The following is a 22,963-nucleotide window of genomic DNA, read 5'->3' as shown; positions in this document are numbered from 1 at the left end:
TTCATAGCATTGCAGCAAAGGCTTTATGTGTTTAATTAGTATTTGTCAGACTTACAGCACACAGTTGGGTGAGACACATATTTCCATTAAACATGGGCTGTATTTAGCAGCTAAGTGAGTCCAGGTTGTAGCTTGGAAAAGAACAACACTTCACAAATTACCCCAGTTGTCTGCAGGGTAAAATCAGATACATATCTTTGATTTTCATCTCAACTAGACAATATTTGTTTTTTAAACAAAATCAGCAAAACATTTACTCTTCAATCTCTGATTTGGGCTTTGGCTCATGTATCTCAGATTCCAACCCTGGCAAACTAGATCTCCTACGCGCGGCAGTCTCTATCTTCTGCACCAGCTCCACGTCCCAGGGTTTTGTGACAAAGCTGAGCACCTCCACATCCTCCACCCCTCCTGCTCTCCCTACTCTCCCTGCTCGGTGAATGTAGTCCGTCTGGGATTCTGGGAAGTCGTAGTTGACAACTAAGCGCACTCTGGATGTGTCCAGGCCCCGCGAAGCAATGTCTGTGCATACAAGCACATCTACCGTGCCCTTCTGGAAGGAGTGGAAGATTCCCGCACGCACAGCAGCCGGCATCTCCCCTTGCAGACGTGCATGCTTAACCCCCATCTCCTCAAGCGAGTAGCCCAACCAGTTGACAGTCGAAGACTTGTTGCAGAAGACTAAAACAGCGCCACCTCCTTTGTCTTGCTGCAGCAGCTTCACAGCTTGATTGAGCTCCAGGATTTTGTCAGCACTTCTGACCTTGAGGAAAGTCTGTTTGACATGGGGCATGAGGAAGTGCAGCATCTTGCTTTTGATAACCACCATTCTGCCGAGGTCTGTCACCTGGCTGAGCACATCCCCGACACCGCCTGGGAAGGTTGCCCCCACTAGCAGCAGCTGGGCTTTATGGCCGAGGCCACGGGTTTCACTGGGATCATGAGCAATGTTTGTGTGTTGCAGGATGTCCTCCAGCATACTAGAAAAGCTGGGGTCGAACATGGTGTCCGCCTCATCTACCACGAAGAATCTCAGCTCACTCAAATCCAGGCAACGTCTTCGCAGGGCCTTGACCAGTGCCCCTGGAGTGGCCACTAAAATATCTGGATGATCTCTCTTGAAGAACTCCTTGATGTGTCCCACACCTCTTCCACCGCCCAAAGTCCTCGTGAGCAGGCCGAAGGGAGCACCCAGCCTCCGGGACACAGTCGCCACTTGCTCAGCCAGCTCTCTGGAAGGGACAACAATCACAGAGCAAATCTTACTCCTGTCCTCGGAGTACATCTCTTCCTCCTCATCAGACTGCAGCCTGCACCTCTGAATGATGGGAAGGAGGTAACACAGTGTTTTCCCGCTGCCTGTCTCAGCAGCGCAAAGAATGTTGTGACCTCTCATGACCTTTGGGATGGTCTGCTGCTGAACTGTGGTGGGATATTTAATGCCCACACTGTCCAACGTCTCCACCAGCTGCTCGCAGATGCGAAGGTTATGAAACGTCACCGGTGGTTTCTTTTCAACATCCTCCTTCTGCTTGTCAGCATCCTCCCTTTTCTTTTTAGCGCCCTCCTTTTGATTTTCAGCATCCTCCTTTTTGTTTTCAGCAATGTAGGGCGCAGCATCCTTCACGTTGTTGATGATGAAATAGTCACCGCATGATTTGGAATGTTTCCATCCTTTGGAGCAGAGGACGGGCCGCTCGAATTTCCCCAGCACGTATCCCGCAGACTGGTTCCGTTCAGGATTCCTGCCCTGGATAAGGAGCTTGCCGGCTTTGATGTTGCTGATCTTCTTAGTTCCTCGTGTTTGCTTCACGTTTTCAACGCGCTTCTGCAGGTACCGAGGAACGCGAATAACTACGGTCTCCTCCGGCTTCGCTCCTGTTTGACAAGAGCGGGTCTGAGTGACCGAACAATGGACACGATCGCAGGCAGACACTTTCACAAGCTCCGAAAAGTGAAGTCTACTCGAGCCGAGAGTTCTGGACGCAACTAGGGCCAAATAGCTGACCTTCGCAGACTGCATGTTGACGATCAAGAGACTCGCTAGCTCCCAGGAGTCAGCTGACACCGACGCAAATACAAATGAGGAACAAAGACACGAAGGTGAAAACAGTTAAATGCGCCGTGAATGTTTAAAAGGGTCCCAAAAAAGAACTCACAACAAACTATTCGCATCCTCTATCGCCTGACAGCAGCAGCGCCATGCTCTCTTGGCGAGGATTGATGATGTCAGCCGGCCTGGGGTGATGACGTATGTCGAAACAATATTTTGGATTTCTATTTCTTTGTATTTTTTCTTTATTATATTATTGAAATTAATAAACTGATATCAACGTGGATTTAAATGGAGAAAAAAACAAAGGCTCATTTAAATAACAACTTAGAAAATAAATAATACATTTGCTTATTTAAAGGCATTATATAACTATTTAAACTGAAAATCTTCCAGCTGTGACCTAATGATGAAAAAACGTAGAGGATAGTTTATTTCTCAGCTTTAATATTTGCCAAATAAGTGAGTTATCGATATCATATAAATATATTTTTCAGATGTAGCTTTGAACAGAAAACCAGTGTCCCAACTGATCACTACACAGCATTTATCTTGAACTGTCATACGTTGTTTGAATGTTCTAACAGTAAATCAATCAGCTAATCACTGACGTAGTGAATCAGCACCGCCTGCGGTGCAGTAATGTCAGCGATTATGATAGATTGGACAAGGGTGAGAAAGAGCACTGTCATTGACACAACAGTGCATATCAATAACAGTCCACATGACTTTGAGTTCTGGTCAATCCTCCAACAAAGACCAAACGTGATGCACTGCAAAGCGTAAAAACATGCACTTTGTGACACTGTGAACAAAGTTGCACTTCATTGTGTCTGATTATTCTTCAGACCCATTCAACTTTTCAAGCATGTAAGCATAAAACTAGTATGAGGCATATTTTTTGTATATCTGTTCTGCCATCCATAGCAGGGGATAATTCAGTATTGCTGCTTTGCCACTGGTGTGTGAGATTAAAAAAAAAAAAAAAAGACTAATCTCCTGAGGCATGCATCCAGAGAGGGTGCAAAGGGGAGCACAAACCTCTGGTATTTTACCCTGACTGTGATGGGACTGTTTTCATTCTTGCATTTTGATTCATACCTTTTGCAGCTGTGGCATTTTCTGCAATGGACTGTAGCAGCGCGGCATGCAAACAAATCATCTGTTTGCATCAGTGCTGCTGTCACATCTAGTCTAGCATTGATCTAACATCAGCTACTCTTAACACGTGCTGAATGAATCAGCTCACTCATTGATTTACTGTAGCTACAGAACATCACACACACTCTTTCAATGGCAGAGTTTCTGCTCCACGAAGCCTAATGCTTTGGTTTAAAAGCAGATTCACTGACACTGAGCTTGGCATGTGCCGTGTACGTACAGCATACATGCGTGTTATCATATCTAAACTTGACTGTATTCAAGTAACCTTATCACTGCAAACTAAACATTTAAACGGGTTCAGTTCCTAGTCATTATAAGATTACGTGATAGTCTGTGCCGAGGGAGCCTGAACTGTCAAACTCAATCACCAAAAAATCAGTTTCACAGACTAAACAAAAGGGGGCAGCATAAAGCATCAAGCAAGTGCCTGAAATCCTAAGCAGGGCAATGATAGCAAGAGTTTGCACTGTTTTCCAAGTATACACTACCTTCCTTAATACATATGAAATAACAATAAAAAAAAAAAGCATTGCACCTTTGCCACTCCTTATTCTGCGGTGCATTCTGCATACTTACTACCATTTTGTTCAACCCCTTAATACAACTACAGCTCTGTAAGTCAACTCCATGCACAGAAAATAATTACATAAATAACAAATAGATAAATGAAATAAAGAAATTGCATCATGCATTTCAAATGTTAGGAAGCATATATACATTTTTTTCCCAGCTCCCTGTGAGCTTTTAATTCTTCATCAGCTGACATTCTGAACTGCATGCAATTTGGTATTTACTGACATTTAGTGAACATTGCGTACTCTGTAAAGTGCTGCACTGCATTTCTGCAGCATGTGCAAACCCCAATCCTTGAAAGAGTGACACCTCTGAAACAGGACCAGTGTGGGGGCAGATGCAGGTTTTTTTTCCTCCATAACTTTCTTTTACAAGAACATAATATCACAAACCACATCTACAGCCTCCCACACAATTTGTTTTCTTTATCGTCTCCCTTCAAAGGTCATCGGCGGAGATAAGAGACGCAGGTAACCTGAATTAGACCCGGGTGGGTCTGGAGTCACGGATGCAGCACAGGAGAAAGTTCATTCAAGTCATGTGACTGCAACATAACAATATGACCACTTTATGATTGAATTTCGCTGGTATAAACTCAATTTCAGTAAGTTAATTAAGAAGCATTTGAAAACAGTTAGACTCTTTGTCATCGTTTCTTATAGCGTATCATGTAATGTCAACACAGGGTGCTTTAGTTATGGTGCTTTTATTTTCATTAAATGTTTTTATTGAATACTTAAGTCTGCAATTTCACCTTAATCCTTTCTGCTTTTTGAAGAATACTACTGTTAAAACATGACAGACAAAATAAAAAAGATGGATTTGTCTCCAATTTGAAGACGAAATAGTCTGATGGAATGTTTTTTAAATCCACTTTTCATTTGGAAGCAATCTCACAGTAGTCCTGTGTAAGACATCTGTTAGCTCTATGTTATGCTGTGCGAACATATTTTGGAAATTATATATAAGAAGAAACATATATCCACAATAATGACATGTAAATGTTGGGTCTAGTGTTCTTTCAAAGAGCTTACTCTGAATACTTTTATTCAAGGGGCCTGACATCCAACATAAATGCTTGAAAAATGAACAGTCTGCAGCTGTTCTATTTCCACGCATTTATGTTAGCAATATTTTTGGGGTAATACAGAATAACATATAACGGCATGTGCGTCCCTGCAATATGTCCCTCCAAAAACCAAAAAAAAAATGTAATTGCAAAATCTCTGAAATGTATGTTTTGAATTCTGGAAGATGCTGATTGCAATGAAACCAGCCCATACACAATGGAGAAGTTCACGTGCCTGCTTGGATGAAAATTGCTTCAGAAGATGCCAGAAAAGTCAAAAAAGCGGTTAACTTCGTGCATTTGCTTGGAAATTAAGACCACAGGAAATGTGATATTGATGCGTTCAGATGCATTTGTGCGCTGAGCTCTTGTCTGTACGCCCACATGCACCTCTAGCATGGCTATATGTAGAGTGTCAGAAAAATAACAGTTGTCGGCTGTAAATGCAGCAGGAGTGATTTACATCAAAGTGTGCTCCTGCTTAAGTAATGTTTGGAAATATAAACTATTGTTAGAGGGTTTTTTTTTTTAATTTTTCTTGGAACTCCCTGTGTTTTGCATGAAAACACACGAAGGTCATCTGAATTTTTACACAAACATTAGTGTACAGTTTCTTTCACCGAGTCTGATCTGTAACAGTGACGCGCATAATAAAAAGTTGAGTTTTACAACTACACTTATCAGTGTTGCAAAAACCTGTGGTGGAACGGTAAATACTTTGCTTGATAGAGTCAGAGACTCTCAGCCAGCCACGAGCCATGTGTGGGTATGTCTGTGTACGAGTGTGTACATAGAAGAGGAATCAAAACAAAAAGTTAATTAGGCACTTTACACAGTTTACTTTGCTTTTGGCAGCAGTGCAGGTTATATTCTAGTATATGTAGGAAAGGTTTTACTAGTTTAGGCTAAGGTCTCTAACAAGGTAGAGTCAGGAAGTAACTCAGGACTAATGCAAATGTTTTCAGGCAAGAAGATCATCACAGCAGCAACCTATTACAGTTTTAAAGAGCGTCAACCTCTCTGTTGTTTACCCAGTAAAGATTAACCTGAGGAGATTGATGGGTCGGATAGAAGCACAGACAGTAAAGGGCCGGATTTACTATTGCTTTATTGTGCTTTAGTAAGAAAAGCTCAGGACTGCACATGTGCACCTTTAAAAAAACGAGTGACAGGAGCATGCAAGTTAGGTGATAAATATGCACATGAAGAAAATTCCTCATTAGCATGTTATTTAGGAAAATGAAGTGAAGATGCAAATCTTGAATGCATGTGTCTGCTCATTTCTCTTTGGGGGCGCACACATACTCGCCTTTTCAATCATCATCACACTTTTGGTCAACATTTCTTTTCACCTTTTAAGTGTTCTGCAAAGTGCTCACCACTTATATAAAGAAAAGAAAACTGGATGGCAACAATTCACGCAGAGTTGGCTCAGCAGAACCGGGTTTGAACTACGGGCTAAGGCGGAAACACAAGCAACAATTTTAAGGCAGCAACTGGAAAAAGAAAAAAAAACTACATTCAATATGTCTCCCCATCCTTATCCATAAAACGGCCTAAATTGCCTGATAAGAAATCAACTGGCCTCTGTGCTGCCAGGCAGGATGGATCTAAAGGTAAAAAGTGCAGCATGTAATTATACTTACCAATCCTGGCTGTGGATTAGAGCCACATGAAGAGGCAAGGTTGAGGGCCTAGCACAATCGGACGTAATCTAATGGTGGGTGGATGGAAGAGAATAGAGGGCCAATTAAACTGAGCAAAGTGGCAGCAGTAAGACCTATTTGCTGCAAGGTCAAACGGTTTTGTCATGTACTGAAAACAGACCAGTAGCACAGCATTGATCTAATTATTTGGAATAATACTATATTTTAGTTTTCCTGCCAAACATTGAAATGTTGCATGTGTTAATTTCAAGATGCACACATAACTTATTCCAAAGCATAAAACACTTTTTGAAGAATGGTATTTTTTGAGGCAGCTAAGCTAGTAATACTTTAATAAGCGTTTATTAACTCCACGGCGGAGTAGCTGTGTGTGTTCGTGCCTCTGCGTGTGTTTGTGTGCGTGTGCGTGTAGTGTCCGTGCGTGTTTGCGTGTGTCTCTAAGTTTTATGTGTGTGTGTCTGCGTGTGCCTGTGTTGTGTTGTGTCTGCTGACGTCACCGCTGGAACTGCCTTGTCACGCGGGGTTAGTAAAAGTTGGGATAGGAGCTCCGGAGAGAGAGAGAGAGAGAGAGAGCGAGAGAGAGAGTCGGACCGGAGGAGGAGAGATAGAGATACGGGGAACGGGACGAAAATAACTGTTCGTCGGTTTTTAAACGCGGGGAAAAAACACTTCTCCGTTGCCCACGGTGGGTCGGGAGACACAGAGAAACCGTGAAACCGGGAGAGGCGGAGGGGGCAGGCGACTTTCTCTCAAGTTGAAGCCAGAATTTCGCTCGTCAAGTGCCGGAGGAAGAGGCGGCAGCGACCGTGTTTTGGACTTGTCAGGCGAGGGAGAGGGGAAGCACGAGCTCGGGAGCGTGCGTGGCCGAGAGCTCGCGGATGATATGAGCAAAAGTTGAAGTTTGTCGTCGCGGCAGTCGGTAAATGTTGTGACATTTGAGGACAGACGTGAATTTGCTCCAGCGGTCGACGGTCGAGTGGCGGGGTAAAAACCCGAGCTGTCAAACCCGATGACTACTGCAAACTGCCCCGGGAATGAGGAGCTGGAGTTCAGACTGATCTTCGGGGAGGACGGGCAGCAGCAACCGCTAGGCCCCGCAGGTTAGCGCCTTTCTTCGTGCCCAGTGGCACAATTTAATAGGTGTATTTATATTTACATGTACACTGGGTGTGTGTGGTAGTAAACTTCGGGCGCGACACGCTGAGTTACTCGTCTCCAGCTGCTGCTGCTGCTTGAAGTTAGCCCGGCAACTTTCAGCCGCACTCAATATGTTTCAGGAAAAGAAAAAGCAGCCCACGCGAATGTTAAAAACAAATTGAGATGCTTAAATGAAATCGTCCCTGCCGCTGTTTACAAGCTACTGTCCACGCCGCCAGCTGTCATTAGCTTCACATGCTAACTTAGCGCATTGTTGTCGTTTGTCAGTTTAACAGAGCCATGTACAACTTATAAAGGGACATTAACTGTGTCCACAGCCTGTGAAGGGACCCAGCCCCCCCTTTGACTGTGGCGGGACGGTGTGCACGAGGGTTTATTTGGTTGGAGATGGTGGATGAAGTGTATATGGCTGACGAAAGGGACACCTTGAACGTCACTCTGCCTCGTTTCTGCAAAGCACATGCTAATGCTGTCAAAACTTATATTCGCCCTCTGTTTACTTAATAACCACACAGCTCACATGTGAAGTTTGCGGCAGATATTTGTTGTTATTTTTTAGCGTGCTGAATATATTCATTTAATTGTCAAACGTCTTAATATCAGTCGTTAATTTAGATTCAGAAAACTTTATTTGTTGCCATGGGGGACAATTAAGGGCACACAGAGCAGACAACGACAAAAGACTGAGTGGAAAAGTTAAAACATAAGTAACATAGAATAAACAGATTGCAATTAATATATACATAAAATAAATAATTTAAAAAAACACAGACCTGGTGATGAGTAGTGCAAATATGAGTAGTGCAATGATTGAACATTATACACAATGTATGCATTTGGCTCCAATGATATGAATGAATGAATGATATTTCTAAATGCAGATGTTATGCTACGTTTGAGTCGTGTGTATTACCAAGGACAACAGGTTTTAGTCTTAGCTGATAGACATAAATTCACATTAGCTGCATAAAAAGCCCTATAATTTACAGTGGAGATCATTTAATATTCAAATATCAAAAACACAAATGTGCCTAAGACTTTTACATTTTATTTGCATTCTGGATGTCACCACAAAGAATTCATACTCTATCCTCACGTATAGATTTTAAAGAATAGAGAGGCCAGGGGTAGAGGTGCCCCGTACGTGGACCAGTTCTAGCAGATCTAGGAAGAACTTTGTTTGAACTATTTATCTTTTCATACCATTTGTGCTGCTTTTTAGGTTTTGCTGTTTGACTCAAATGAGAATCCAAAACATTCCTCTGGAAGTAAAATTGTTTGACTTAAGCTCTAGATAATACAAGCAATTTAAAGTTTGTTAAAGTTTGTTAAACTTTGTCACTGGATTAAGAAGTTATTTTTCCCGATTAATATTTCTATGAGCACTAGCACTTGGAAATGTAGAAATGTGTTGCAATCAAAATGATTGGGTTTGTTATATGGCTGCTGAAAAATATCTTTCACAAATGTTTGGAGCATACTGTAAATAAAATATGAATAATTATTATACTCTTACTATTGAAAGGCATTTAGTTAAAAACCTTGCAAATGTGTGTTATCAGGATATGTTGCGCTCTTTTTGATGTGGTTTTTACATTCGGGCCAAATTAAACAAAAGGTTCAGACTACCAATCACATGTTGTTGTGATGGTGCCAAAAAATGAAAATAATCTTGGTAGATCCATGTTTCCAGGCTAAATGACACACTCTGGGATTGAATCTAATCCAAGGTCTTTGTGCCTATTATATCTTTATCAGGCTGAACTAAAATACTGTGGTGAGAAGACACATTTCATACAATTGTATGTGCAAAAATTTGATGCAATGGTTTATTCATGAATAATTAATTGCAGATGATTATACAGTATTTGTCTTTAGCATAACAGTAGAAACAAAGGAAGTTATCAGTAAAAGCTTAATTATCAGGAACTAGATAAGCTGTAAAATATCTTTTGTCAGGACACATGTTTGATGTTTGGGATTGTGTGGAAATCTTGGTTGTGGTGACTTTGTGACCACTGGAAGATCCACGATCTGAACATATTTCAGACAGAACGACAAGGAATGTGTTATTATAATTATGCAGAAGGCATTGGACAATTTTGTAAACGCTGTAGAGCCACTGTAGTGACGGAAGAAACGAGTGTACAATAAGCATGTTGCAGTGCTGTATTACAGATATGACAGATTTATTTAAGCTTTGTTGTTTTCCAGTGTTGTCTGGTGTTTGACAAAGAGAAAGAAACAACTCTGCAGCTGCTTTTAGCTTTGGTCAAAAGAAAACACCGTGACGGTAATAGTTAACTGTATAGATAATGAATGCGTTATTTTGTGAGTGTCTCTCATCATGTTGACGGCATACAGCAGTTGGACCAGTAGGATGTCGGGATAATATTTAGCCAAATGCGGTAGTTTTCTGTCATAACTAACTTTTATGTTTACTTGTTGTTGATTGAGGAAACTGCATGACAGAGGAGATTTCAAGTATTCACCAGCTATGAAAAAAGACAAGAAGAGTACGTTTGTTAGGGTTGAGAAAACTTAGAAAGGGCTAATAAAACATGAAAAGTACTTACAAAGCAGTCTAATCCGGGCAAAATATTTGCAGTTAAACTTCCCTGATGGATGCTAGACTGAGGTGGTGTGGTAAAATGAAAACTTTTACTGAGAAGCTGAAGTGGCTGTGCAAAATCCATTTTAAAAATGAATTTATTTAAAAATAAAAGAGGTCTTAAATCGACACAGTACAAGTCGCAAACTTATCACCCATATATGCATTGGTCTTTGCTTTGGCATCCATGCTAAGTTTAGTTTCATTTGTTCCGTCTTTCCACCATCGGAACGAGTGAAATCTTCAGCTGTCACCTTCTCATGAATCTTGGGCAAAGAAGTGACTCCATGATGGTTTTAGCTTGTGGAATCTTAAATAAGATTTTCCTCTGATTAAAAAAGGACTTTGATTTGGAGATGGGACGAGGGAAAAAGTGTGTAGGAATAAAAGAACCACTGTGCAAGTGGTTTTAATCTGGTCTGGACTGTGTGACTTGGCCCAAAGGGGTGGAGGGGGGGGGGCTGGCCAAATTCATAAGTGGAGAATACTACAGCATCACTCAGCCACTGTTACAGGGAGTTGTTGCACTCTCCTGAGTCAGTCTCCTTCGCTGAAGGCAATGCTCAAGTCAGGGCTTGTTCATGTAACAGCGAAGGGAAGAGAACCTCGAGTGTGAATGTTGTGGTTCATACTTGTCTGAGTTTCTCATTGTTGTTACTTGTTGTTTGAACCACTTTAAGACTACTGCCATTTCAGTATCCCTGCAGTTAAGTCTTCTCACTTAATTTAAGTGTTGAGAAAAGGAGAGGTTATACCAATCCAAAAATTAACATAAACATATTTTTTTTAGAAGATAACATCATGTTTATGACAGGGTCACGTCACTGGAGCTGAGTAGTGAATGTTTAGCTTCCTGTACACCTTTCTCTCAGCCCAGCTGTTGGCATGCCATCTTTCTCTTTGCATATATAACGTGATTAAAACATCTGTGTAATGTTGTGGTACATTATAGCACACACCTCCATCTGTCTTTTTTTTGCTCTGCTCTGCGTTTGCTTGTATGCGTGTCTCCTGTCTCTCTGTGTTTTCTTGTCGCTCAGGAAACAGTTGCCTCTTTGAGGTGAATATTCCACCGTTGTATTCAGCAGCAACGGGCAGACTTACTGTAAGGGTTTTCCCCCGATTCAGTACAATTACCCCCTGCCGCTGGACTAGAAAGCGAGGTTAAGTCCTAAATAAATGAAGAAAAAAAATCACCTGACCTGATTAACGAAAGGTTAGAGCATGTGCCACATGCCTTAAAATGCCCCTGACTGCTGAGTCTCTGGTTTGACTCCTGGTTGGTCGTACCACCATCATATGTCACCCCCGCCCTCCCTCCCACCATTTCCTATCTCTGCAGCTCCACACATGATGTTGGTAGATTTGTTGCTTATTTTTATTTTTGTAAGCATGCGATGTTCTGCTCAGCATTAGTCTTGCATGATACATTCAGCATCTGCAATACATCTGCAATGTGTGATACACGGGCAATGTTTTTTTCACTTTTTCAATTGTGCATACTACTCACTCCTATAAAAGGAAATTTAAAAACCTGGGGTTTCCCTACATTTCTGAAGGACGTAGAGGGTGGAACGATGAGGCAGTGCAGGTTTTCTCATCTTCCTCTAAACAAACTAAGAAGGTAACCAAGGCATCTCTTGTGCCTTGGTTACCTTCTTCGTAGTTGATCACCCCTATACCAAAGAGCACCTTGAAGTTTTCTTTTTTGCTTATCCACAAAAACTAGCACTCCTTCTATTCTATTTTTTTTTTCATAATAATAATAGATTAATGGAAGGATGGGAATAAAATATGAGTAGTAAAAATGTGTCCAGCCGCAGTCTTAGTATATTCTCAGGGATATCTCTCTAGAAACAAATGTAAAATAAATAATATTGCTGACATGAACGCCGATATCCGTCATCCTGTCCTGTGCTGATGTGGATTCACCGCCTGCAACTAAAGCTGCTGCAGGAAAGGGACGACTGCTGCCTCAACCTGTAGAGAAGTTTACAAGAGTTGTCTAAGTTTGACTAGCAAAGTTAGCAGTTACTCTACATGCACACAGCTGTTGTTTTAGTGTGTTTATAATAATTCATATTAGACTCACAAGCGTTGTGTCTGTGTAAAACATACCTTTATTTACCCAGTCAAGCAATTATGAACAGTTTCTTTTACAAATGCAGCCTGAACAAAGAGCAACGGCTCTTTGATGGGGGGCGCAACCAAAGATGTTGTGACCAAGAACTTCTGTTATTATCGTTTTCACTTGTGATGATTGTGTTGCGCTTACAGTTACGAGCATTGTATTTGGCAGCTTCCTGTTCATTTGGCTCAGGTTTCGTGCTGCACCTAAGTTTGCTGGAGCTTACTGATTTAAATCAACTAAATCTCTTCATCAGGCTCTTCACTTTCTACTGTAACAGGGGATCAGACCAAATTATTAGATGACATATTGTCTTGTTAACGTGCCAGAGTGGTAGATTGACATTTTGAGATGCACCAACCAATCCTATTCTTACCAAGCCACATCAGACGCTTCATTTCTCTTTGTCTTTCAGGCTTTGTTGTGCATGTTTTTATTGCACTGATGATGTAAACTCTGTGTAAAGGTTATTATCACAGTTCATTAAGAGACAAATTTAAGGGCTGTTTATCATAGGAAAGTACTGTTTTTTTTTACTCTGAAACATAAATACCAATATTGAGGCATGCATTCATGTGTGACTCCATTAAGAAGCCTGAAGCTTTTCTCTTAAATGAAACCCCTTCATTTAAATCTCATGTAGCAACAAATGGTTTGAAATGGTTAAAGTGTCAAAACCTAAAACTCATACTAGGCTGCACCCTCTACCAAGCACTGCCGTTATGCAACAATATTGTAAGCTAAAAAAAGAAAATGATAGATGCTTTAGAAACTGGAAATCAAGTTAAGTCAGATGATTTTTCACAGTGGGTATTCTCTCTCAACCAACGATTATAAGCAATCTAGTCACACAAACAGGTTTTTGACACGTACAAGAAAACAATTTGTGCAAAATGGTTTTAACACATTTAAAGTCGGGGACATGGGGCAGAGGACATGTCCTTTACAGTTACAGCCTCTGATTCAGTCATTGATGAAAATGGGACCAACTTGGGTTTAAGGAAACGTAAGGACAGAACAACCATGGATGGAATCAGTAACCTTGTGGTTAGTTAACACCCTGCTGTGACAGGTATTTTGAATGTCACTTCTGATTTTGTTTAAGTGTATTGCTTCCTTCCTAGTTCCCTTTCTAATTGCTAAAGGTTTCCACAGTTTGTTTACATTCACCCCTTTCAAAACACATTTGAAATTTTCACATTAAAAAAAAAAAGTGCAATGGAAACAGATGTAGAAAATAAATGCTGACGTTCAAGAAGCATGTGAAGACATTAAAAACAGCAACAGAAACCTTAGGCTGGTGAGGACCAGTGGGAAGACTGATACATTCCTTCAGTTAGTACACGGGACAAACAAAAATACCATGCCTCCTACATTGTTTTCCATTATTTGAGATCTGACTGGAACTTCATCTCATCTAATCTCATCTCATCTCATCTTCCACTACCGCTTACCCTCACTAGGGTCGCGGGGCATTTTATTATTACAAATTACCGTAATTCTTTTAATGCATTTGATTGTGTTTGCCCTACATTGTTTTTAAATAAATTGTAGTGCATCCAACTGTAAACATCACTTGAGACTTCCTTAAGATACCTCACAAGCTGCGGTGTATACATATATATATATACGTATATATATCAATATAATGTCACAATCAATGGTTGTCCCATTTCACTCAGTTGCTGGAACAGTTTTTCTGCAATGATTGAACTTTTTATTTATTTCATTTAGAATCCGTTACTTTACAAAGCCAAAACAAATGAACAACAAAAAAAAAACAAACAAACAAATAATAATAATTAAAAAAAAACAACACATCTCTCAGGCGGCTGTGGATTTGCATAGGCGGGAAAAAAACATGCGTTATGAAGTGTACAAGCCATGTTTTGACTAATTTTCTTCATAAGCGGGTCTGACTGTGTCAGATCTTTTCGCTTTGTAGCTCACAGCCAACTGTCATTGCGAAACAAATGTCACTGAAAGTGGCGGTATTAGAGACCTGTGTGTGATGGTTTCACTCGCTACAGACAGTGGCCCCAGACTGTCTTTCATCTATAGTATCAGACCGGGGTTAGCCCGGTTGTATGAACTAATTATAGAACATATCTCTTTTATGTGCCGCTAAATTTCTGCTCTGTATATAAACACAAAGACTTAAAATATTCTCCAACTTGTGTTATTTGTGGGAGAGTGTCGTCTGCTGTAAAGAGACTGAATGTTAGAAAAAAGGTACTGGTGAGTGTTGGGTAAACAGGTCACGATAATTCAATGCCCTCATTGGGTGTTGAGGAAGGGGGAAGAAGTGCCCTTTATGGGTGGCAGAGTTGTAGATCCAATGCGGAGGTCTGGCTCTCTGCCCAGACATGCCATGTGGGGTTCAGATGGCAGGGTGGAATGAAAGGAGAGAGGGCCACACCACTCTGGAGCTGATGGCGAGGGGAACATGAACAGCATGTCTCTTCACCTGCTCACCTTGTGTACACCTTTCTTTGTTTCTCTTTTCTTTACACGGTGACTGACCTTCTCCCGGTGTGTTTTTGTATCTCGTATCCTGAAAGAAGTTTTTTTCGTGGTTTGCCGGTCGCCGCCATAGCAACGCAGAGAACCGTAGACCCGCCACCAGGACGACTGAGACTTCTTTCCTCTCACTGCTTTCTCAGGATATGAAAGAGACCACCAGTGACATCAGAGAGACTGATCTCTGGCTAATGAAATCTCCAGATGCCAACAGTCACCACAGCCACTTAGTGACTAGTCAGGTTGGATTTGTTTCTCTTAATGGCTTCGACACTTTTCGTTATCTGTGAGATCGTCTTTGTTGTGTTTTGATGTGAGGATACATCAAAAGGCTTATTTTTATCATGATTAAATCATCAAACTGACAGCAGCGAGTGGAGAAAGCTTTTTTGCCCTTGTCAGTGTTGTTGTCAGTGCTCCGCTTCTGTGAACCAAGAGCACGATCCCCTCAGTCCTTGTCGTGGGAAAGACTGAAAGACTGAAATTACATCGCTCTCATGGTGGACTATTTTGAGCTCCCAAAGAGAGTGGCAGAGGGCAGGCGGCAGGTTCTAGTGACTCGTTCGTACTTAGAGCAGGAGAATCCCTCTCGTCCCAGCACGTCTGGAGCCTTCAACTTTTTACAGCTCAAGCACTTTGTGATCTTAACGAGGAGAGGAGTGGAAGAATGCTGTGTGCCACATCGCCAGGTGAGTGTGTCGGCACTCCCAGACCCGAGCCAGGTGTGTTTTGTGCGCGCATGTGTTCATCTAGACTTTTAGGTTGAGGGGTGGGCGCCATTCACTCAGCTTTTATTGTAGTACAAGGTGTAGTGTCATAACAAAGTCTGGGAGAAATTATAAAACAGTAGTGAACTTACACTAAATACAGAAGATATACAATTTTTGACTGAAAACTTATTTTTGAACAAATTTGTTGAAAGAAGAACCTAAAATATGTCCAGAATTACTTTATCTCTGACAGTATTTGCTGGTGTCTTTTTATTTATACATATATATATCTATATATACATTTTTGATGTTGTGAGAATGACCCAACAAAACATGGCTGATGTCAGAGGTAGAAAAGGGACACACACTCACATGCAAATCATTTCACAGCTAGATGATTTTTAATAGATGTTGTAAATATTAGTTTCAAATAGTATTCTGTATGTGTGAGTAAAGTGAAGTTAACGGACCTGCAAGTGCAGATATTTCTACGAAAATGTGAAAGACGGGAGAGTTCAAAGGTCAGACAGACATGCACACGGTCTACATGTGGAGTAAAACCACCATGTGGGTGCCCCCTAACCCTCCTGAATCGAGGGGGTCCCAGCACCGACTGTGATGAATGAGACGTTTGTTTCCCGGGGCGAGGCATGAGTAACTATGTGTGGCATCTGTCTAGTTTAAATTTAGTGTAACTGAAGCTACCGCTGGCTGCGCTGTATCAACATGTCAGAGGCTGCATTACACCAGAGAGAAAGCTGTTGAACTCCTGCATCGAGTTTCATTTTTTTTCTTTCTTTCTCTGGTCCTCGTTTACTATGAGGCGAGGCTTGCCACACAGGGATTAGGCCGCTTTGAATCCCACTTTATTTTAGGCTGTCCCTCAAAGTCATATTTCAGTCAGGCTAATGCTTGGTATTGGCACCTCTTCTTTATACAGCAACACTTTGTTGTGTGTCTAATAATCAGGCGTGATGTATTCTAAAATTGGTTCGCAAGGAAGAGTGGCGGTTGCTGTGCTCTTCAGTGAAGAGTGACCGATGATAATAAGTTATAGAATGAATTTGAATACAATGGGAATGCTCTTAAGGAACTCCGTTTCAAAGTTGTGATGCACCATTTGCATTTTTGACGGGGTGATGGTACACATTCCAACAGGGCCTCATGGGGCTAAGAAGACCCTACAGCGTGGGTCAAAACTGGAATGTGGACCATGTGGACTTTGACAGATGGACTGAAAGGCCATTGGACACCAATTGTGGTTGGAGGTGGTAGGGGTTGTAGTAGTATGAACCTCGTCTGATCGTTATGAGGATGGCACCTAGGGAAGAAATGACTACTAACATTTTAATATCATGATATCGAAGTAAATCATATCCACAGAATTATTACTATTAATATGTTTATTAATGAGTAGTGTGTGAAAAACGTCTAGGTTTATTTTTTTGTCTAAAAGACGCAAAGTAAAGATTACCTCCATTTTGGAAAGAAAATGACAGTCTTCCTGGTTGCTCCTTGATTGTTTCCTGCTAGTTTGTGTGATTGCAAGCACGATAAAGTGTGACATGGCCGTTGAAGGGCTTCCCCAAACGCCCCAGGACACTTAATTTCAGGACACAGTATTTCTTATCATTAACTCATCATAGTTTGATCATCTACTCTGGAAAAGAAAAGCGAACAAAGGACAGGAAGTGGGATAATAGTTGAGGATAATCCAGGAACATAGCACATCAAAATAATAATCTCTATAATTTGGTATGAATTTTGTTGAAGCAAATCAGTGGACACACTCGTGCTACAGTCTTACTAAATATCCAAAGTGTCCAAATGTCTCCTCTGTCTACGTATTTCTCTTCAAACCTCTCTTGCTTTCTCTTAGTCTCTCCCACACATAGGCAGATGAACGCTCTGTTTCTCCTCTATGTCCCTTTCCCTCGCTCTCTCTCTGTCTCTCTCTGGCTCCCTCTCCCTGGTTGACTTTTTCAGGCACATGCACACTCAGCTCTGACAGATTGTTTAAATGTCACCCCTGCTAGCAGTAGCCTCTGATGTTATCTGCTCTGGGTTATTGCAGGCCATCGGGCCGCTTGTGTTCGCCTTCGAGGCCAATCTTCTAATGCACTGTAGCTCCCCTGCTCCACTAAACACAATCCATACCCACATCCATATACAGTCTGATAAGTTTTGTGTTTGCATGCACTAAAAATACGGTTATTAGGAAAATTTGAAGTATGCATGCAAAATCTGGTGCTTGTGTGCAACAGGTCCATAACCAAAGACCTGTCCTAAAACCTTCTTACCACGTTTTTGACATAATGCTGATGTTCTTAAGATCTATTTATGGTATAAGATGCAGCAACTTAGAGAATATACTATTCAAATATTTCTCACATTGTGTATGTACTGTATCCGCATTGTAGACTGTTTTTCAGCTTTGAAAACAGATTTGCATGGGTTGTCTGTTCACCTGTATTCAGAGAAAGAGGCTCAGTAATATTATATATTATTATACTAAAGGATGATATAGGGAGTTCTGTACAGTTTCTGAACACATCATGTGAAGCTGCTGTTTATGCTTTGCTAGTATACTGCTTTCATTTAGCAGCCTCTTTGGACAGTCTTAGGGCTCGGCCAGTTTTCGTTGGTCTCTTTTTGGTATTTATTTTATATTGGTTAGTTTGTTTTCTTTTACTGCTCCTGTTTTGCTCTAATATAGTCTGTAAATCGTTTTGATAGCACATGCTCCTTAAGCTGATTGTTTAAGCATCATGTGTACATGGGTAAGTATTAAGCTGCACTTGAGCTACTATAGACGACTAAAGTCATTTACCACAAACACGGTTTGTCAAGTGTTTGAGACAGATCTTTGTGCTTGGTGGGTACTTAGTTCAGATGGCTACTTGGCGCTCTGTGTTTATCCCATAATGTTATCTCTGCATGAGATTGTTAATTAGGAGCTTAATTTAGCTGCCGGCATATGTTAACATTGGCTTAGGCTGTCGTTGTTAAGCCTCTGCTGGCTACTGAGTCTTTTTTGACGGCAAACGAAGGACTTTTTGATGTAACCTTAATATAACATTACAGGATAACACAATAACATGGCTCTACAAACGCCAGATTAAAGTGAGACTCGTACCTCAGGTTTCTGATCTATGTGTTCTTTGTCCCTCATAGCTCTTGATACATCTTGCCTTTGATTTCTCCTTTGCTCGCTGAATTTTACTTGTGTGCGCAACCACCTACACATTTCAGGGATCACCATTAGGTCTGGCATAAACCCACTCGGCAAGTCGCAGGAGTCACAGGTGTAGGCCAACCCTTACAATACGTGTGTGGAAGTGCGTCACAGGCTCTGTGTTTAGAAATGCAGGCACGCTGCCAGCCAGAGTACTTGGAAAACCCAGGAGGAAGGAATTAAATTTGCTCAAGGGAGCTCTTCCGGTAATCTCTGCAAATACCTATATGATCTCATTTGGTAAAGTGTAAGGTAAAATGTTTTCTTTTTCATTAAAAAAAATCACCTTATTATTGTAAATGATTGAGGAGAATAATTAATGTTTATATTCTTCACCAATTTAGTTGAAATATTGGCGCTGGAATTTTTTTTCTATGCAAAGGATAACGTCTAAAGTTTTGAAGCGTTTCAGAAAACGTTTTATGAGCGCTGATCATTTTTGGAGTTGTTTTCTGAACACACTTACTGTATCACATTGATGATTTACTTGAGAAATCTGACATTGGTCCCATGGTGCTTTCAGTACGTGGCGTGTTGGTCTATCGATCAGCTGCTCTTGAGGAGAGCTGAAAGAGGAGACTGGGTTAAACACAAAGCCTTCTGTAGATGGGATGTAAGCAGAGCCTGCTCTAATCAACCTGCTTGTCCACCACAAAGGGAACCCTGGCTTATGTTACCCTCCCGCTCCCGCAGCACATGGTGTTGGGGCTTGTTGGTAACCTAAGACGCTAATATGTGTTTGGGCATGTGCACGTACACATACATACGTACATACACACTGATGCAACGGTACACTCATACAGTATGTGCAAAAAACACAGGAAGGCAAAGAGGTACAACCACACGCACACAGGAACATACACACATTCATACACCACCCACACTTTTATACCCATAGCCATGCACAAATACAGACATAGAGAAGTAGACAGAAAGGTCTCTGGTGCACCAGCAAGAACCTGCAGCAGCAATGATCTTGTCATCCTCTCCGGGAGAGGCAAATCCTTCCCTTCCTCTGTAGTAAACTGGGCTTTCTCAGAATGTGGGCCTGTGTGTCACTACCGGTCACAGGACCCTGACACACTTTGTGTGCAGTGAGAGTAGGTGGAGGGAGGGACTGATTCTTTATGGATTATCCCCCAAGTGAGAATCCCCAGGCAGTGTTACGGTCAGCCAGAGGCCTGTTGAGCTTTGTGTCAAAGAGCCAAAGCGAATACCACCTTCGACAGTGCATCATCGGGCCGTTCCCTGCAGTTACCGTGAGAAAACCGTCTTGGTTTTGTGTCGCAAACATCCACGAATCCATGCTTCACTGAAATATCTCCCAGTGAGGTGGAGCTATTATTATATTAGGCACAGCAAAGCCTCTTAGAGATCTTTATTTAACCAGATTGGCTGTCTGATGTATGGACACTTGAGGAGTGTGTGACGCACAGGACACACAGGGACAGTGCAGAGACTTTGCAACCAAGGCCATTGATAAAACAACAGTACTACATTCTCCTCTCCTCTCCTCTCCTCTCCTCTCCTCTCCTCTCCTCTCCTCTCCTCTCCTCTCCTCTCCTCTCCTCTGACCTCCTCTCCTAAGGTGACCGGTCTGGCTCTGACAGGGGGGTTTCCCCTCACCCACCCTTCCCTTACACCGGAGGGTTTTCGGTAGCAGGCTAATCTTATCTTGGTGCAAGGAGAAGGCTGTGGGCCGGGTAACATGGTCGCCCCCTCTGTGACCCTCAGCGGGTCCCGGTTGCCTACCTGCTCTCTTCACCGTGCATAGTGGTGGCTAAACATATGCACAAGTACAATAGTATTTCATTTTTTCAATGTATCTCACAAATGTATCTTCGTGACTGCTACTTAGTGTTGTTAATGTTTTCATTCAATTCATTCAATTCAATAAAAAGGTGTGTTCAAGCTTTTGACTGGTAGTGTATAGAGTAAAATATATATATTTTTTTATCTATAAAAATGACATCTCTTCAGAACTTGCAATTTTCTGCTGCCACTTGTCTATTATATACTAAAAGAAATGTCTGCTTTACTATTAAAGGTTTTTAAACCGTACCTAAATGTACTAAGACAGTCGCCCGGCCCTGCCTCTTTTACAGTATGTCTCTTAATATCTCTCCACCCTTGCAATTTATGGTGTTTAGCATCAACATCTCCCCAGTGATATGGAGAGGATGTTTTATTTCCTTCCTTTCTGCCTCTCTTCCTACCTGTCTCTTTATTTTTTTGTTTAGTGAATCATTCTAAGTAACTCAAATCCTGTTGCGGAGGTTTTGCCTATCTCACACATGTAGAAAGAGGAAGACGTGGCTCTGACGTCGTGTTTTCAACACCGTATGCTCTTAAAAGAGAACAGGTCAATGATTAAGCATTTTATATTTATGCTCCTACTTACCTTTTCTGAAATCGTAGTTTTTTTCTTTGGATTTTAAAAAGAACAGTAAATTTTAATGTAAATCTGTCTCTGTTCTTGACATATTGATTAAAGCGCTTTTAAGAAGGATTTATTTTATGTATTATTGTTTCACACATACATTTTCTCTCTTTAGCTGTATTTATCTTTCTTTTCTGCCATCTTCTCTTTTTACATTGTCTTCGTACCATTTCACAATTCACATTATCATCGAATCAGAGGATAAACACTTTTTTTTGTAATTGTTACAACTTCCTTTTTCTTCCCCTCTCTCTCTCTCTCTGCTGTCCTTCTCTCACTCCCTGTCAGTCAGATGCTTTCGTCAGAGGATCCACTGCTGGGTCTTGTGACAGGCAGGCAGAGCCAGTGAGAAGCTGAGCAGCTATAAATAAAAACCTTGCTGCCGCTGTTGTTGCTGTTGGATAGAGATGGCAGACAGAAACACAAATGCACACTCCCCTCCCAAATTTTCACAAACTTCTTTTGGATTTTATCACTTAAAGTAAATGTAGCAGATGCCAAATTGTGAACTCTGTTTGCGTTTAACCATTTGGCAAAGTTTTTTTTTGCCAAAAGTATTTATCCAGTCTTAAATGCAGCTAAATTGTGTTTTTAGGCAGGTGAGTACATACGTAAGGGATGTGGGTGTATATATAAGTGTTGTGTAAGAATTTCACAATCTCATCCCGTACAGGCCACTCTGTTTATTCTTTATTTATTCTTCTCGCTTTCACAGTAAAGCAGAAGTTGTGTTCATCATTGCTTAAAACCTGACAGGAAGGCTAGCATAATGTCACTATTATAGTATTATACTGTTTTATGTTCCATGTTACTTGCAGTGGGTGAAAAAGAATCATTTTTTTTTGTCCTGTCAAAATATACTTGGTCCATACTTGATTTTAAAGTTTCTCTAAACTTGTCACAAGTGAAAATTCTCATGTGGTGGCACTGCAGATGTTTTTTGGATGCGTATGTGACAATGTCTCTCCATGTGTAACTAACATGTCACATGTGAAACCTTGAGAGTGTGTGTGTGTGTGCGTGTGTGTGTATGTGTGTGGGGTGGGGTATTCCCACAGGGAGCAGCAGACCATATCCAGTGCAAGTTTATCAATAAACTCTAACCAAATAGTGTCAATGGACACAATGGACTCTTGTCTATTTGTTTGTGTGTGGGTGTGTTATTGTGTGTACATTCTGACTCTGCCGGATGACCTTTGGTATAAATAGCCTGCCGGTGCTAGCTGTGATGACAGCCGACAGCACGCACCGATGTGTGAATTTGTTTCCTGAGTAGTGCTGTTCATCGGTTATCCCTCTTGGAACAATGCCTGTATGACTGCCTGCTACCCAGCAACACTCTGGCCTCTAATTTCCTGAAACTGGGCTTAAGTGCAAACTCGGGGCATAACCGTACAAATAATTTTATTATTGTTATTTTGCCAGCCAAATGCTCGCGTGTAACCCTGGTGTAGTGCAACATGACATCTTCTTATGTCTTTTAAATGTAACAGACAGTTTAACAGGCCATCAGAGGCAGGCAGAACATTAATATGCAACAACCCAAAGAGGAATATAAAATAGCTTTTTTTTTTTACAGTGTCTTTGGTGCTTTTTCATGCTGGCGCTTTATCTTCATAATCATTATTTGTTTGT

General features: G+C 41.3%; 2 protein-coding genes across 2 annotated transcripts in view; one reads left to right on the top strand and one right to left on the bottom strand.

The window, feature by feature from the left end:
* Positions 1-209: 209 nt before the first annotated feature.
* Positions 210-2,237, bottom strand: ddx28 (DEAD (Asp-Glu-Ala-Asp) box polypeptide 28). Its single transcript, XM_047579773.1, has one exon. The coding sequence runs from the start codon at positions 2,021-2,023 to the stop codon at positions 254-256; it is 1,770 nt and encodes a 589-aa protein (XP_047435729.1). The 5' UTR covers positions 2,024-2,237; the 3' UTR covers positions 210-253.
* A 4,824-nt stretch (positions 2,238-7,061) lies between these two features.
* The window catches only part of nfatc3a (nuclear factor of activated T cells 3a), a 55,291-nt gene continuing 39,389 nt past the window's right edge, over positions 7,062-22,963 (top strand). The window contains exon 1 of the mRNA XM_047581651.1: positions 7,062-7,626. Coding sequence (XP_047437607.1) covers positions 7,536-7,626 — 91 coding nt within the window. The 5' untranslated portion in view covers positions 7,062-7,535. The remainder of the gene's footprint in view (positions 7,627-22,963) is intronic.

The sequence above is a fragment of the Mugil cephalus genome, chromosome 3 (assembly GCF_022458985.1).
Source record: "Mugil cephalus isolate CIBA_MC_2020 chromosome 3, CIBA_Mcephalus_1.1, whole genome shotgun sequence".
Classification (NCBI taxonomy): domain Eukaryota; kingdom Metazoa; phylum Chordata; class Actinopteri; order Mugiliformes; family Mugilidae; genus Mugil; species Mugil cephalus.
Note: the sequence above shows the minus strand (reverse complement) of the source record. Positions and strands in the feature narration are given on the sequence as shown.

Bases quoted from the DNA above. Each gene is read 5' to 3' on its own strand.
- ddx28 (XM_047579773.1), bottom strand. From the start codon at position 2,023: ATGCAGTCTGCGAAGGTCAGCTATTTGGCCCTAGTTGCGTCCAGAACT.